General features: G+C 37.8%; 1 protein-coding gene and 1 long non-coding RNA gene across 5 annotated transcripts in view; one reads left to right on the forward strand and one right to left on the reverse strand.

Annotated features, from left to right (window-relative positions):
* The window catches only part of LOC130159254 (uncharacterized), a 95956-nt gene that overhangs the window by 33880 nt on the left and 44539 nt on the right, over window positions 1-17537 (forward strand). Inside the window, exon 1 of one of the 2 annotated variants that reach the window (XR_008825680.1) lies at window positions 13012-15955. The exons of the other annotated variant lie outside the window; for it this stretch is intronic. This is a non-coding gene — a long non-coding RNA (uncharacterized LOC130159254). Of the gene's footprint in view, window positions 1-13011; window positions 15956-17537 lie in introns of those variants that run through there. 2 annotated transcript variants of the gene reach the window in all.
* CDYL2 (chromodomain Y like 2) overlaps window positions 5116-17537 on the reverse strand; it is a 61991-nt gene continuing 49569 nt past the window's right edge. For all 3 annotated transcript variants that reach the window (XM_056360659.1, XM_056360658.1, XM_056360660.1), the window contains exons 5-7: window positions 12795-13005; window positions 11922-12065; window positions 5116-9645 (exon numbers count right to left, since the gene is read on the reverse strand). In XM_056360659.1, coding sequence (XP_056216634.1) covers window positions 9487-9645; window positions 11922-12065; window positions 12795-13005 — 514 coding nt within the window. In that variant the 3' untranslated portion in view covers window positions 5116-9486. The remainder of the gene's footprint in view (window positions 9646-11921; window positions 12066-12794; window positions 13006-17537) is intronic.

Here is a 17537-nt window from a genome sequence, read left to right on the forward strand (position 1 = left end):
CTGCAGTCCCTGCTATGGTTGCTGACATCTGGCAGAAAGACAGGGGTGAAGGCTGGGGTAAAAGTCTTTTCAGTCACTGCAGCAGGGTTTGGCAGGGCTTGTGTCTTAATGCCATAGGTGACTGGTTTTGTCTAAACTTTGGGCTTAGGCTTTATGAGGGCTGTTAGATGGGAGAAAAATTCTTTCATAGATTTGGGCAGGGAAACTGTTAGAATTTCTACCCTGGTTGTACTTTAGATGTCTGTACAAACTAATTCTTATCTCCATAGTTTCACAGCCCAGGCTTAATCCAGGGCAGGACAAATAATAACATTAAAGGGACGTTACTGGCTGTGAGTTGAGTTCCTGTAGAAGACGGCTCAGGCTGTGGAGTTCAGTGGGGCAAGATGTATAAAAAGAATTATTCATTTGTGTAGGCGTTTGTAGGACTGAGCAGCAAGAGGTATGGCAGAGCTAGCTGTTCTCAGCCTTTAACTGGAAGCTGTAGCTGTTCCTTAATGGGGGTAAGCTGTAAATTCACAGCTGGTCTATAATTACCCTTAACTAACACTGTGAAGTAATAACTAGAGTCTTTTTTTTTTTTCCCTTTCCCCTCCTCCACAGGTGTCCAATGTGGTTATTTACACCTGTGAGGAGTACCTAAGAAAGTAGGTATAAAATGCTGCCATTCTGGTTTGACAGTGTTTAACAACATTGTAAATGAGTGTTCAAATTTTCAGGTGGAAGACTGGGACCTTTTTCAAATATTGTTCAAATATTTTTTTTTTTTTAAATCCTTGATCTTTTCATCCTTTTTTGTTATTCTGAATAGAATATCTAGGGTCATCATGCAAAGTGATGCTTCAGTGGGGAATTTCTTAAGAGGGATTAATTTTAAAATGATTTAGGAAATCTCATGATTTCATCAAACACTCCACAATAACACTGTGAAGCAAAGTAGCATGCACAGATACTCCTTTGGGAGTATGACAGGTCATTTGAGCTGTATTTTCTTTAGGAAATCTACTCCTTTTTCTACGTGTGCAGGTTTTAGTGTTATAGATCTAATGCTCCCATGAAACCCTTCTGCACTCAGCCTTACTTTGTCAGAGTAAGGATCATAGGACCAGACTGATAACGTGTTTATGAACCTCTTTCTTATCAGTTTGCCGATTGCTATTTTCTTAAGCATTTGTCCTAATGTAAAATTTGAGAGCTTCTGTAAGTTGGAAGACAATTGAGATAATTGCCTGTACTAATGGAGAAAAAAATTCCACCTTTTTTTTTTTTTTTTTATGGAATTTTTCATTCTGTTTGTAAGAAAAGCATTCTCTGGAGTGAGGGTTAAATGCATTCTTGACACTTGATTCCGTACCCTGCCTGCTGACTCACCATTTTGTTGGCACACAGCCATGGTACAGTTGTGCAGTATGTTTACCAAGTGCTTGAATCGCAAATAGAGTGCTGTTGGATTTTCTCATACTTGAAACGGTTGGGAAAAGTTTTAGCCTTTCAAATTAGCTATATCGCAGCCTACTTCTTTAAAGCTCAGTTTAATCTTTCAACAGGTTTTTTGAGAAAGTGGGTTTATTTAAGAAACGTCATTTAGAGAGGGAGAGTATCTTTGTGTTCAAACCAGTTACAGCCATGTATGGAAGAGCAATCCTATCAGGTCTGATATGTTTTGGGATATTTCTTTCCAACTGGCATCACATTAGCATTGGGGAAAATAAGTCTGTTTTATCCTGTTACATGTAAATACATGAAAAACAGAATGTCTTGTTTGTCTGGTCTGATTAAGCTAGGCACAGCGTAGTGCTCAGGCTGGTATGGGAATTACAATCACCTTGTCCATTGCTTTTTTCAGATGGTCTGGTCACTGGCGTAAGGAACATGCAGGTTGCTTTATAGTTAATACCTTACATTTTTTCAGGTGTCATTCCAGGGAGCAGCCCTATGCAAAGGCGTGATGAAAGGTCATTATGGCAGGAAAACCCACAGAGGGCTGGACCACTGATATTATTAAGGCTTGCTTTCAGAAATAGAGGATCAGGGTCGAGCAATTGTTGACTCCAGATCCTGCACTCCAACCAGTGGGCATGCTGCTGCTGATCAGCAAAGCCGTGCTCATCTGACCTTTACCCTTGAAACAGTAGGGAATCCCTCGGCAGCTCAGCTGGCAGGAGTTTTGAGTTGTTGCTCATTATGAGCCTAATGGGCAAGAAGTGGACTTGGAGTCCGAGTCCCTGACAAACAACTCGCTGCAGCTGCATACAAAATAAACAAGTGAGAGGCTAAGATAATGCAGATCTTGAATAATTAGGCACGGGCAGAATTTTCTGTGAATGCCTTTATCCATTTAATGAACCCCTTGTACAAAGGGAATACCCTAGAACCTGGTAGGCAGCATATGTAATTGCTAACCAGAGGGCTGGAAGGACAGTGGTGTATGTAGCACTTATTTACAGACACATCACAAACACATTTTGGGATGACTGTGAATAACTTACGTCTAGATGACAGTAATTAACTTAATTCTAACAAGTCAAGATTGCCACTTAGTGTTTAAATCATTTTTCAGTATAGAAACCCTAATGTTAGATGCAGCTTTTTATCTAACATCTGAGCCCATTTCAAACATGACTCTTGGTTGCAAAGAGCATTTTCACTTTTCTCTTTATAGTTGTTCACCAACACATTTCTATAACCAATGTACAAAATAAGTTTCACAGATGTTACATAGTCATCCAGAATCCAAGCCGACAAATGTGTCTGAAGAGCTGGGGAAGGTTAAAACACAGCAGAGCATGTCTTTCTAGTAACAACAGTCAGGGATAAAATTGAAAATGTTGAATTTTATTGAAAATTTCTTAGACGCTGTGGTTAAATTTTCAACTAAGGATAGAGAACCCTGTCTCCTGTGCTAATTATGTCTTTCTGATCAGTGCCATACTATTTTTCGAAGAAGGTGGCTACATGATATTCCCTGTACTATTATGGTGAAGGAGTTTGCTGTGGCATCTGTCAACCACTGAGGCTGACCTAGAAACAACAGAGTCAGTAGGAGGATCTTCATTGATCTGAGTGGCTTTTGACTTAGATCCACAGAGTTTGTTCAAGTGACACTAGTGACAGGAAGGGATAAGGAAAGGTGATACAGTTTAGCTTAGGATTTTTAAAGTTATTAAACAATAAACTTTTTCCTCTTTCCAAAATGAAAATCTCCTTCTCCCATAGTACTTTTGACAGTTCCAGGTGAAAATTACTGTGTCAAGCCAGATGGACTCAATAATTGGAATTCAACAAGGTTTTTCATGGTTCTATTATTATTTTACAGCTGTAATAAGCAAATTTTGTTAAACCAAGGAAAAAGTATAAATTAAAGCAAAGTGGTGCTAGCACAATTCAAATGGTTTGAATTCTAGAATGGGCTGTTAGTCTGGCTTTCTTAGCAATTTGAAACTCCGTGCTATGATTGTAGATTGGTATTGAGGATAAGTTAGACATCAGAGTCGTGAACAGATGCATTATGTTTTATTAAATTTTATAATCTTCTGAGGTGGTTTCATGAAAAATAAGGCACCAGGGAGAGGTGAATTCCTGAAGTTAATGGGCCCAGAATTTCACCCTCTGACTTCTTCCTCCTCAACCAAACTGTCCCCAGTCTGACTTCTGAGACCTGATTTGCTTAAAAGTCCCAGAGTCTTTAAAATGGTGTCCTGGTTTTCTCACGTGCTTTCATTTGCTGTTCATGTTTCAGAACCTTTCCTTGTTCTTTCCATATGCAATAATGTTTCTGTTATTCAAAACTCAAAATGAGGAAGGGCATGTGTTAGTTTATGTAGGGCTTTGATCTGTTTGAATACTTTTTATATTCTAAGTGGTATTAATACTTGCCCATTCTTTTATACATGCAATTCATAGACTAGTCTTTTGTCTGCTTAAATTTGTAGATTTTCTTTATATCTACTTAATGGATGCCTCTTCCATGTAGTTTGTTCATATATTAATTTACAGCAACAAGGACTAACATTTATCTTGCTTTAAAAAACCTTCACTTGACAAAATATTTGGGTGAATCTTTAAATTTTAAAGAATTTTTGCTTTCCTTTAAAAATGAGTTATTTGAAGTAAAATTCACATGTTGGCGATTTATGTTAAGACCAAAACTTATCAATAGAACTGTTAGACAAGAAAGGTATCATACTCTGTTTATCATATGCACATTGCTTACTGTCCAGTGCAGGCTACGGTAAGTTGTTTCCTGACAAGAGTCACTGTAATAAATAATTGGATTTGTTGATGGTGAAGCAAGACTAAAGTGCTCAATCCTCTGCTCTAAATAGCTAACCACAGTTTTTACTAACAGTGTCTGCAAGTTTAAAACTAACCAATATAACTGCTAGAACATAACTGTTGTCCTTCGAATGAAGCGTAGGTTGTTTTTTCAGACCTTGTTGTATAGGTGGCTTGGGTTACACTGGATCCCTGGAAAAATATCCTTACAGTAATTACAGAATTAATTTACAGTTACTTTTTTAATCATGGATACATGACTGGAAACAGCATTCATGGACGCTACAGCGAAATGATCACCTTGTATACAAGAGACCCGATGGAAGGATTGCCACCTATAACCATGCAGGACCTCGGGGTGATCCAGCTTCACACTGCACCAAGGGGGTTCTGGGCTGAATCTTGGCCTCCCTGCCAAATAGCGCTTCAAAATCAAATTCCCTCACGTGGAGCCAAAATGCTGTATGCAGTAGTTGGTTCTGGGCAGATATGCTGTAGGTGACATGCACATATCAAATAGTGGAAGTAATAACGGTGGAGAAGATGTCCTAGAAGTGTATTTATAAGACAGTTCTCGGTAGTTTTCTTGGATTTGATAATGAGATGATAAATGAGATGTATCATGATGAATAATTTCAGAGAGTTCTTACTGCACTGTCTTTTAGTGCCCTGTTCTTTGCCATTTGAAAACAAAACCAGTTTTAAGTTTAATTTCTTTTAAAAAGCCTGCTGTATGCCTGCTTTCTTTTAAAAGGCGTGAGTCCATGAATTAGCTTTACCATATATCATACAAGGGTCTGTCATTCTGATTATGTAAAATTGAAAATCACTGCATTGAAATGAAGTTTCGATGTTTTTATTCAAAGCAGCTTCTCACAATGTATAAATACTGCATATTAACACACATGAAAAATACAACTTCTAAGGCACCCAGAAATGTGTCCATACACTAGTTACAGGACCATCAACAAATAAATTGTGTACAATTTGATCTAGACAGTCAATATTTGATATATCAGAAGATACAAGTCCCTCAGTACTGTACCAGTTTCAGAAAATATTTACAACACTGTGATATAGGGGTGCCTGTACCCTTATAATATTATAATATGTACTCATTACAAATATTAGAAACTGTTTTAGTCTGTTCCATGGCATTCTGACAAAATAACTTAAGGGCCTAATTTGCAAAGTTCTACAATTAATTATTTGTGCAAGTTCTGAAAATAAATTTACATTGACATAATTTGTGAATTTTTGGTTCTTTGCTTCATCTCAGAGGTTTGGTAATAAGCCTTACCAATAGACATGCCATCCTAGCTGAACATCACTCCTTTCCCAATAGGTCAGTGGATACCTCTTTTCCCCTTACACTTGACATGGATGAGAATGCAGTGTTTGTAGCAGAAAGAGACTATTTGATCTCCAGTACAAATGTCAAACTAGTTCACTGGCGAAGGAACTAATGCTTTGTTAGAATAATGCAATTCTTTGGTCCTTTGTTTTTATGGAAGGCATAATATTTTTATTCACTAAAAATTGAAATTCTGTCTGTGAGTAAGCAAGCTAGTGAATGACTTTCATTGTAGTATTTAAAATAGCAGTAAAGAGATTTAATATGGCTTAAAACATACGGTTAATTGGGCAGACACAGAGAACACATCTAGGATACCGAGTACCCAAATGTACTATGATAAGATTGTCTATAAGTCTCTTATGTAAACTTCTTTAGTGTCTCCTAAAGAGTGCTGGCTTTAGCCAGATTTGACTTTTATAGACCCAGCCACACAAAGCCTGAGATTAAACTACTGTGGTTGGGAGCACAAATGCACAGTTTATATATAACAAAGCCCATGCTGACAAGTCTACCTATGTTGTTCAAAACAAACAACCCGTATTATCCTTTTCACAAGAAAAACTTAAGGCCCTGTACTCTGATTTGCTAACTTTCTTACAGCAATTATTTGGGGAAGTCCTTAGCACTACATAAGCAATTATGTAGCTTTAAAGATTTCTTGTACCTAATGGTAAGGCTTATTCACAAATGCAATACATTTATAAATTACATTTAAAACTGTACAGGCTGGCAAAATAATAAAAAAACCCCACCAAAATAAAACAAACCCCAACCAAAATTGTCTCTTCATCCCTAACATTAAAAGAGCATTTTATTCTAATGAAAAACTATTGGCACAAAACCATTATATTATAGGTTAAAAGAACAGTTAATAGTAGTGAAAAAGATTGCCTAAAACGCATACCCTAACCTACGACAGAAATATAAAAGTTTATATTCTGAAAATATATACTGTATTAAAGTTTGTAAGCTTATTCATTTAAACAGAAATGTACTGAAATAGTAAACTAAGCAACACTTATCTACAGCAAAAATATACATGCAGGACAACACAAAATAAATTGCTTACCTTTAATATCTACAAATGCAAAACTGTAGATTTTTAAAGATTGTACAAAACAATTTACACGGATAAAATAACATACTTAACAACAAATTGCATTTATACTCTTAAATACTGTGAATATTAGTAAAGGTACCCAGACTAATATGTACAGTACATCTAGATATCTGAATACCTAGCAAGGACAGAAACACAAGAGAAAATTGATTCTGATCTTTAAATACTGGAAAAGAAGCTTTTGACATTGTTATTACTCTTTTTTGAAGGGAAAATAGATTCCATGAAAACTAGACTGTAACTGTATAGATATGAATAATTAAAAATGTTAACTATGGTTAGCGCTTGCTTTAATGGAAAAATAATTATAGAAAATGTATTTCAACCATTCCTTTGTCATAAAAAATGCTAAGATACAGATATCTGAAAATTCAGATGAAATGATGCAGTTTAGAGGTCTAACAACTTACGATTCTTCTCTGTTTGAAAATCTCATATGGAAAGCATACCTTCACATTGCTGAGCAATTTTCTATATTAATCTACAAAACCCAAGCACAGTATTGAAATAAACTTCCTAATATCTTATTAACACATGACTAGGAGTTATGGCTCTCTGGACGGGAATAAAGGAAATAAAGGAAACTGAGGAATCACGGTACTTTCCATTGCTTTTTTTTTTCTTTTTTTTTCTGAAGTCATATGCTGGAGGCCTGATTGTGCAAACACGTATGCATGTGAGTGGTTTTCACTTGAGTAATCCCTCTCCTTTCAATGGGACTGCCATACAAGTGACTCACGTGCACATACTGGCATAGCAGGGGGTCCTGTGGCCTTGAGCCAACCAAGTCTTTGCGCACGCGCTCTGTGGCACGGCTGGCAGGTTGTGGAAATAAGCAAGTCTTCGTATAAAACAAGTGGTGCATCTATCACTTCAAATAGTTATCGAAAGAGTTCTTTAAAAATAAGTTACTTGTTTTGGTAAGGTTTTCTTGAAAACATTTAAAACAGGCTAATTAGAAGCCAGATTTTGTCTTTTTAATGAAGAATTTCCATGAGAACCTCTGCCTCTAGGGTAATGATTTCCTTAAAATTCAGTGGTACAATTAGGCCATAGAACAGCTGTTCTAATTATTTGTGGAAAAAGAAATGTTACATTAATGTGTTGAAGGCTACTGTTTACTATAATCACCTGTTTGTTAACTTCACAAAGGCTTTGTTAAAACTCTTCATGGAAAGACCAGGAGGGAGAAAACCTAGCAGCCTCATTTGCAGAGGTTTAAACCAAGAAGCAAGTCACTGAGCTCAAGGATGGAGAGCAAGTACACAAATTACAAAGCAAACAAATGTGCAAAGCTTCTGCTTCAAGAGGTTTTAATTTGGGCGTACTAAATGGCAGGTGAAGTCACAGAGCATGCTTGTGTTATTTCCATATTAATTGCCTTACTAGCAAGAAAGAACTGAGAAAAGATCCAGTGTTCTGAAATCAGTGTCACTGAAAAGTACTGGGATCACATTCTAAAATAGCAGATTGGATTTTTGTCGTTTATTGTGGACTGCTTTTATGGATAGCCGTAAGTTCTTGTAACAGATGGTGGGGTGGCCAGATGTGGAGAGCTGGGAAAAGCGAAACAAAACCTCTCCCTCCACTTGGTTCAATGCCTAGCACCTTGTATAAACTGTTGGCCCACACCCAAAGGCCTCCAGAGCAGAAATTATCTCACACCTGAGGAATCGGGCAACTAGACTAAGGCTCATAAGGATTTGCTTTTAGACTTCAGACCAAAAGGGGATGTTTAAACCTGAAAAACAGTACGATGCCACATAACGGCACCACTCACCCTGTTACTGATATCTGGCTAACAGGAATATAGTAAACGTAAATAAAGCATCTTGTTGGCAAGCCCTTCAGTGCTCCTCAAGAAGGCAGAAAGAGAAGAGAGACTTAAGGGGGACTCACTGTTTCAGAATCCACTTTTTTTCCCTTAACCCTGGCAAATGAATCTATTTCATACAATTTTATACATAGAGGAGCATGCACATGGCTGCTTCTTTTACTCTCCACAGCATTCTGTATGTTTTCTATATATTCTTTATTTTTCTACACATTTTGCTAAAAATGTGTTTGCATTCTCATGTGATGCCATTAATTCAGTCAAGGGAAGTATGAAAATAAGATCTGTGATCAATAAACAGCTGAATATGAACACAAAATAAATAAGTTAAATAAATTCAACAAAGAAAAAAATCCTAGTAGTTTTTGTAAAGCTAACTTTACATATTATACATATAAATTATCAAATTTTTCCATTACACTGTTAGAACTTAGAAAAAAATAATTAAAATATTTCTAAAGCATGGTGTTTGGGTCTACAAAATATCGTGCCGACCCAGTTTTTAGATTGAGCCCTCTGTGTCAGCCCAGATGTGTTGCAACAGCAAGAATAAGTTAAGAAGGACAGACAAAATAAATCATTACAGATGGTATGCCTTATTGGGCCTCAGTGGTGCTTCTCAGCACATGGAATGTATACTTTTATCTGGATGAGCAATGTGAAAGATGCAGCCCTCTGCAGAGATTACGTGCACTGAACAAGCCTGCCTACTTCTCGGTTACACAAAATCAAACCAGCTACAAGCAGCTGTGTAGCTCACAAGGAAATTGACACAACCATATGTATTAGGATACACCGTCACAAACTCCTCACTGATGCATTGCCTCTGCTTTTCAAACACAGGTAATGTTTGACTCGGTTCACAAGTGGAGCATTTTCTCTTTAAGTTAGGCCAAGACATCAGACTTCATAAATTTTGTCTTGCAAGTAGCTGAACAATGAATCCAGTCCTTTGGAAGAACTCCACAGCTGTTTTAACATCTGACACTCTTTCTCATTCACATCTTCAAGTCCGGATTTCAGGAAGCTCCGCACAAGACATTTGGACTCTTCCAATACCTAAAGCCAAAATATCACTCAGTATTTTATTTTGAATCTGAAAGAATTACTGTAGATAATGGCATGAACAGCATTTTTACACTACTAACTCTGTTTTGCCATCTAACACTCTGAGCACAGAAATTAGAATCGAATTACAGCCATAACTCCACTTGCTGATAGTCAGCATCTTTCAGAATTAGGGACTTCTGAAGTTTAGGTGTTAGTGCCAACATTTTTAAAAGAAATGAGGGATTCTGAAGTACCTTACTTTATTGACGGTCTGCCATGAAGCACTAGAAGGAGCTGAACTTGCCCCTGTTGAAAATGTGATCTCTTGAAATGAAAACGTGTGAGGCGTGATATAGTGGCTACCTGTTTTCTGGAAGATAGTCTTGAAGATTACAGAGGCTAGAAACCCAAATGTGGATGTCCATCATCTTTAACAATTTTCCCCTCATGCATCATTTCTTTATCAAAACAGAAATTAATAGGAAGGAGCCTTTACTGCAAATATCTTTTAAAGTTTATTTATGTACATTTTTATAAAAGTTAAATATTTTATAAAATGTGTTAAGCAAAACAAGCATCCTCTGACTGTGCTCTGGAATTAGATCTGCTTAGCCTATACAAGTAGTCATAACAAATCGCCTAAGGTTTTTGCAATGGAAAGCCCAATCTCAAGCCCTTAGTAAGTGCTGCAGGTTCTTAAAGGCATGAACAGAAGGTCCATGGTTGCTCCCATAGTTCGGTTCATTTTTCCTAGACACATTTTTAAACACGTTGAGATTGCATCCTTTAAAATTCTTTTTGAAATATGTAACACCACTATGTATCTCACAAGGACCCAACTAGTCAAACAAACCCATTAATAATTCATACATTACTGATTTTCTGAGGGCAGAACGTTTAATGTAAACTAATACAGTGCTTATGGTAAGGGAGACACATACTCACTACTTAGCTTTGTCAACACGTTAAGCCCCGTTCCTGTCTGGGTTACAGGTTTTACACCTGTTGTAACTTTTACTATTTTGCTATTCCAAAGCAGTATTTCTCTTTAACTCAAGTAAATGGTGTTAATTGCAAATTGTGGGGCCTGTGTGGCTTTGTGGTCCGTTTGTGAACAGGTATCTCCAGTGAACTTGGATGAGCTCATCATATTCATTGCTGTTGTGACTTCAGCCCGATTTCCATTTAGGATCTCAGAGAGTAAATCTAGTCTTCGACAGTTTTAACTCTCATCTTTGTCCACAAGTCATCACCACTTTTTCTAACAGTTCTCAAGAGAAAATTTCATTGACAGCCAACAACGGGGAAGGAAGGAAGAATTCACAGTAAGGCCCAGAGGTTTTCCTAACTCATATAATACACTTTATATCAGCATGATCAAATAAGCTTATGCTGCATTTCCAGAGTTTCATTCTGAATGTCTTCTGTGAGATCTAATCTACGCTTCATTTAATTAAAAATCGCCTGTGTCTCTACCTTCTCTTTTACAAAGGATCTTTTAAATGAAACTGAGGGATGCTAAGACAGTTTCAGGTATAGGAAGTACAGCAAGAAACTGCAACAATTTTCACTTTAGTTAGTGCAGTTTTACTGCAGCCACGATCACTTTCTTCACTGCATTTTTTGTTAAATGAGGATGTGCCCAGAATGGCAGTATATCTGCCTGAAGGGAAAAAATCTTAGGAAGTTAAAATAGGAAAGGATTTTCTTTCAACTCTTATGTACACAAAAGGAAAGTTCTAATACACTGTGACCAGACTGTGTTCAAATCCCTCTGTGTCTGCATCTCACCTCTCCTTCACAGTAGAGGTTAGCTGGCACTATCCTACCCTTCTGGTGCACTGTGCAGAACATGTTGCAGAATCAGGAACTATGCAGGTGCAAAAAAGAGAAGTGAGACTCAGCTGCAACACAGTAGGCCAGGACAATGGAAAGGCAAATACATTTTCTTACTGGCCCTGCAGAGATTTCCCAGCACAGTTACATAGCTTCAGATTCTTCCACCTTCATGAGGGAAACCTGTGCTTAAAACATCTTTCAAAATCTGGGGCAAGGAGGTTCCACTCATGTTGAATACTTGTAAAGATGGGGAAAGGAAGTAATCCTCCCTGCCCCTGAAAAACAAGAAACTCCACGACCTCACTGATCCCTACCGAGATTTTCTGTGTTAGCCTTCTCTCACAGGTATGGTTGTGGAAACTGAGGACCCACCATGTGATAAGCCTTGGGAACACACTTTACCTCTGTGAAATGTAATTTAATTACAAAGGAGTTTGATTTCTTACCACTGCACTGCAGGATGCCATTTCTTTCACTCGTAGCATCACTTCTTGGCTAAATGTTGTTGGCCAAAATACTTGTGACACTAGTCCTCTGCTGCAGGCTTCCTGTGCTGTCAGCTTTCTCCCACAGAACAACATTTCATTTGCCTGTGAAACCAAAAGATTACTTGTGATCTTGGGTTATAATTACCTTAAAAAATTTCCATAGTTGTCTGCTATTTTCAAAATTAAATTTACAAATGGTCTCTTGTATCTTTCCATGCTGCAAAACACTTTAAAAGGAGTTTCAGTAGCTATTTAAGGATTGTGCAGGTGGCCAGAGCACAGCATGGATTTCATTTAAGAGAAATGTGCTGGCATGCATGATGAATCTGTATTGCTGATTTTACAAGAGTAACTGTCAGTGATACTGTGCCAAGAGTCATGGAACCTAGTATGAAATATTTTGTGGGGCAAATTCTGCTTTGTTATACTGGCCAAAACTAAGCAACCTTACTGGAATTATTATGGATTGCCTTTAGAGAGCAGAGAGCAGTATCTTGGTCAGTTACTGCACAATCCTAACACAATACAGACAAGCACTCTGCAACATTATTCCACTAATGCATTTCTTCCCTTTTCTAGCATGACCTTGACAATGTTTGCTTTTTTCAACCTGTGTTCAATCTTTTTGGTGTATAGCAGGTGTAATATATTGAATTCTGAGGTCATTTTGTGATTAAAAAATTGGATGGGATTAGATGAACGTTCCACAGGGTTCATTTCCATCCATGGCAATTAAGAGAAACAGTTGTTTTCTGTCTTACTTTTTAAAGAGAGAAAGAAGAGCATGAGTTTAAGAAAAGTTCTTCAGCAATTTGAGGTGGAAAACCTTACCAGTGCAACACCCAGAATTTGTGGGAATGTGTATGATGAGCAGCCAGCTGGAGTGAGTCGGATTGTTGCGTATGGTGTCTGAAACCATGCCTTCTCACTTGCCCAAACGATATCACATAGTGGTAAAATAGAAGCTCCTAACCCAAGAGCAGGGCCGTTGATAGCAACCACAATTGGCTTCTTAAACTGAATAAAAGCTTTTACAAAATCCCTAAAATAAAAAATAGAAGAAAGATCTTGAATACAGAAGAAACACTTAGATAGATACCCAAGCTTAAAGTACTTAATCTGAAAACAAATTAGAACCACAGATGAACACAATAAATACCACGGCCCAGTTTTATGAGGTTAGAATTGCAAGATGCTTTCTAGTTTGCACATGGAAAATTTTGCTCGTATTTAGTCATTTAATCTCTCCAAGTAGCTGGGTTATTAAATAGTTTTGTATATGTTGTATATGAACTGATTAATTGGAATGCACTGATTCTTGTACTTTTTGCAGAATGGTTTGTTTAGGTTTGGTTTTAGTTCTGGACCAGTAACTCATTGTACACATAGCGCTTCTCAGTTTGCTCCACAATGGCTACTGTGGATTCTGATGATCTGGTTTGGCTAACTCGATGAACATACTGTGGCGTGACAGACAGGAAGCTCACAGGTGGATTGCTGGATATTTATTTTGTTCCAAAAAGTTCTCTTAAGATCCTGGGTCAAAGGTTACTGCAAGTCCCATCAATGGATTGGGAGATCGTAAACATTTATGGCACACCAGCGGAAAGAACAAGACCTACAAAGGGGAGTCAGAGGGAGAGAGAAATGTTTGAACAGGGCAAGACTTAACGTGAGTGATCTGTTGGGCCTTCGTTGCAACATCTTCGGCAAAGATGTAACAAAGTAAATGCCCTTGGGTGCCCGTAACAGTAAACGTGAAGCCAGGGGAAATAACAGGGAAGCAAACGTGATTGGATTCATCTGGATGAATGAATTAGAACATGATAAATTCGGTGCAATGAGAAGCTATTTTAAATAAGTTACCTACCAGCAACTGTGGAAAGACATCTGTTGAACAGAACAGCCTATACACCAATTAGGAAAAAGCATGAGTGTAATTGGGGGCAAATTATGGGCTCCAGCAGCTCAGTGTGCAGCAGTATATGGAGGCAAACGAAATGCTCAATTACTTTAGAAAAGAGACATGTATAAATCAAATTCAAAACAAAATAAGAGGTTCTGTTCCTGCACTAGGTATTTGTTAGATCCAGAGTGCATCTTTGCTGACAGAGTTTAGTAAAGAACATGTTGTCAAATGTGCCCTTTGATGAGCTGCAGGTCTCCCACTGAGGTTAAAAAGAGCCAGACTTCTGTACCTGAGAACAGGAGGTGTGCCGTGCAGGTCAGAGTGCCGACTTGGCAAAAAATGGAGAACATCCTGAAGAGAAGTATTTTATTGGACTGAAGTGCAAGGGCATTGGCTATATTTTAAATGAAAATGAAGAGTCTGAGGTGACCCAGCATTAAATGTTCAATGAATGAGTTCTGTTTTTCAGGCTGTCTAGTAATGAGTTGAGTTTTGACCATGGGAAAATAAGAGGCTCGTGGGAATTGATGCCATTCTGTTCACACAGTGAGTAATAAACCAGAATATCAGCAGTCAGACAAAGAGAGCGAAGTAAGTAACATTGTATTTGTCTCTTCAAGACCATTTCTTTCTAGAGGATAGCGGGGTTAAAGAGAATTGTGGTTCATTTTAGTTTGCAGAAGCAATGCTGTTCCCTTATCTCATTATTTCTTCGGTTGTTTATGGTTGATTAATGACTGTGGATCACTACACCTGATTAATTCCAGAATTCTGAGAATGTTCATGGTTGAGCAATTAAGCCTTCCAAGTAGAACTACAGATGGGAACAGGGATGTGATGAATGATAGGTAAAAGAACAAACTATGCATAAATGGTGGCAGCAGATCTGAGGACCATGTGGAGGCAGAAGAAAACAGCATTATGGGGAAAAGCAGGAAGCACGTGGTGATAAATGGGACTGGAAGTGAATATGGAAAAGCAATTAGGGATGTGGAGAGGAAACGGTTAGATGATGGAGAGGAAGAACAAAGCAGAACACATTAATGGAGGGGAGGTGTTCAAAGAAATGTGAAGTCTTCATGAGTGAGGAGGGAAGGGAGGACCTGGAGATGGGGGGAGAGTGGAACAGAACACTGAGAAGACACAATGAGTCTCTGTCATGAGGGAAGGATGAGGAGCACAGAGGACGGTACAATGGATGGGTATGGGACATGCCACCTGCAGGATGGAGTGGAAGGCTACAAATTTGGGAGCTTACGAGGGGAACAAATGTCTGCATTTGGTCTACAGAACCTGCAGTGTCCAGCACTTAGCTGTGTTCCCTGTTTGGTACGTTATTTGTTTCAGTGAGTTGTCTTTGTACCTGGAACCTGGCACGTTTCTGTTTCTCTGAATTTCTCACAGCAGTTCCTGGCCTAGAAGCTCCTTGTTCCACTTCAAGGCAGTTCTTTGGAAAGGACTTAAAATTGTAACTATTTGCAAAGTACAGCCAGAAGCTCAAAGACAGGAAAAAGTGTCCCATGCAGAAGGCTTCTTGTTTTGCTAGAGGGTATCTGGGAAGCTGACCAGCAGATACACTTCGGGATGCTCAGATACCTCTGCGTTGTTGCAGAGGTCTTGCTGCAGGTCGGGGCTTTTAAGTACATCAAAGGCTATAAAGAAGTTGAGCAAGTCAGGTCGTCCTTCTTTGTTTTCTTCTGAGCACATCCAGAATTTTATGTATCCGATGATGTGAGACAGATGCCGGGAGCGCCTTCCACCGAGTTTCTTGATTGCAGGGCTCCGTAGGCCACGTGCACAGCTGCAGTGCAGTCTGTCCGTCCGCCCTTTCCCTGCTCCCGGAGTGCAATGCCGGACACACGCCTGGATGATGGCAGCTCAGGCCGATGGATCTATGTCCAGTACCTGGAGAGAAGCTACAGCGTCACACATCCGTTAGCTGCAAGCCCCAAAGGCAGCGGATAAGGACGGAGGCCGAAAGAATAAATCATTCGCATGAGATGAGACTTGACGGATATTTAAACTTCAGTTTTAACTTGTGACCAGTATACGAGATCCACACTTCAGAAAGTGGAAAGACACGGTAATCAAAGTTTTAATTTCATTTTGATACAAGTCTAATGATGTAAAGCAGTGGAAGCAGAGATCTGTTCATGTGTTTTAGGACATCCTAACCACTGAAAAAGCGAAGTGTACATTTTTTTCTACTCTTATTACGGTATATTTTCCATGAGTTGAGTCCTTTGTTCACAGAAAGCACAGAGAGTGCTAAATGGAAAACGTAGAGTATTGTTTCCAGAAGTACAATAAAAATCTTATTTCCAGTGGGCCTGAAGCCGACATTCTTGACAAGGAGCAGTACACTGTACCAGTATTTCAAGAGTGCTCTGTGAGCCCAAGGATGGAAAAACTGAGTGTCATAGTCTGGCTTATACTCATGTAAATGTTGAATTGGTAAGTACACCTGTGTATTAAATGTGTGTAGATAAACGTATACATATATAACAATACCTATCTACACATTATTTACATGAATAATATTAAAATTGTATCTTCTAATGGAGTGTGAGTGTGCACATGTTTTCAAACAAGAATACTGATTTTCTTCTGTCACATTTTTTTTTTGTTCCACGTTATTAAAAATCCCTTACGTTAAAAAAATATAATAAATCAGGATGTGTCCTTCAAAGGGTTTTTCTTTTTTTTAAATATCACTACATGATACTCAAGCATAGCTAGGGTCTTAAAAACATGTCATAATTTATTATGTTTAAGAGGTGCATTTTAAATTCTTTCAAAATAATTGCTACTTTGAGAATTTCAGAAGTATTAAACTGAGAATCCAAACTGATCTGCAGTAGTTGTAACAAAGACAATTGGTGATTAATACAAATAATGTAATAAGTAGAGCTGATCTTATGTTATATTAATATAGAAAAAATATTGATCTGTTGTAAAACAAATTCTGTAATATTTGTTCATAGAATTGTTACATAAAATTTTAAAGCTCTCAGAAGAAGAATACTTATTTTTAGGAATTGGGGGGGGAAGGGACCAAACCCTCTCCTGGTACACCGGTGAAATACCATTGGCTTTAATGGGGTAATGTTGATTTATACTGGAAAATCTGCCAAATATGTATAAAGTATACCTTGTGGATAATGGAAATATTTGGTGATGTATTGTGCAGATTGATTTGTAGACTGCATGTCATAAACCCTGGATTTCTATTAAGATAATGTGATATATACAAGGAAAGTCACATTTTAGTTATGAAAATAAAACTACATTTACATATATATTAAGTAATTTAAATTTAAGAAAAAGAGTGGAGACCCTTCTAATAAAGTTCTGAAATACAGTGGCAGACTGCTATTTCAACAGAATATGAGTAAGCCATGGATTCCCATTTGTACTGAAATTCATTAAAATGATGAACATTAAAACAAGTAAAATATCTGCTTTTCAGGAACCACTGTAGAACATGACAATAGCTAATTTGGAAAAAGAACAACAAAGTTGTATTTGAATTTGGAGGAATGATTTGAAATATTAAATACAGAGAACTGGAATAAAATAAATCCCTATGGATATTAGCATTGGAATAAATGTGCTTTCTTTTCTAGTAAGGAAAGGTCCAAGGTTCTTCTTACTAAATAAATTTG

This window comes from Falco biarmicus, chromosome 15 (assembly GCF_023638135.1).
Source record: "Falco biarmicus isolate bFalBia1 chromosome 15, bFalBia1.pri, whole genome shotgun sequence".
In the NCBI taxonomy this organism is placed as follows: domain Eukaryota; kingdom Metazoa; phylum Chordata; class Aves; order Falconiformes; family Falconidae; genus Falco; species Falco biarmicus.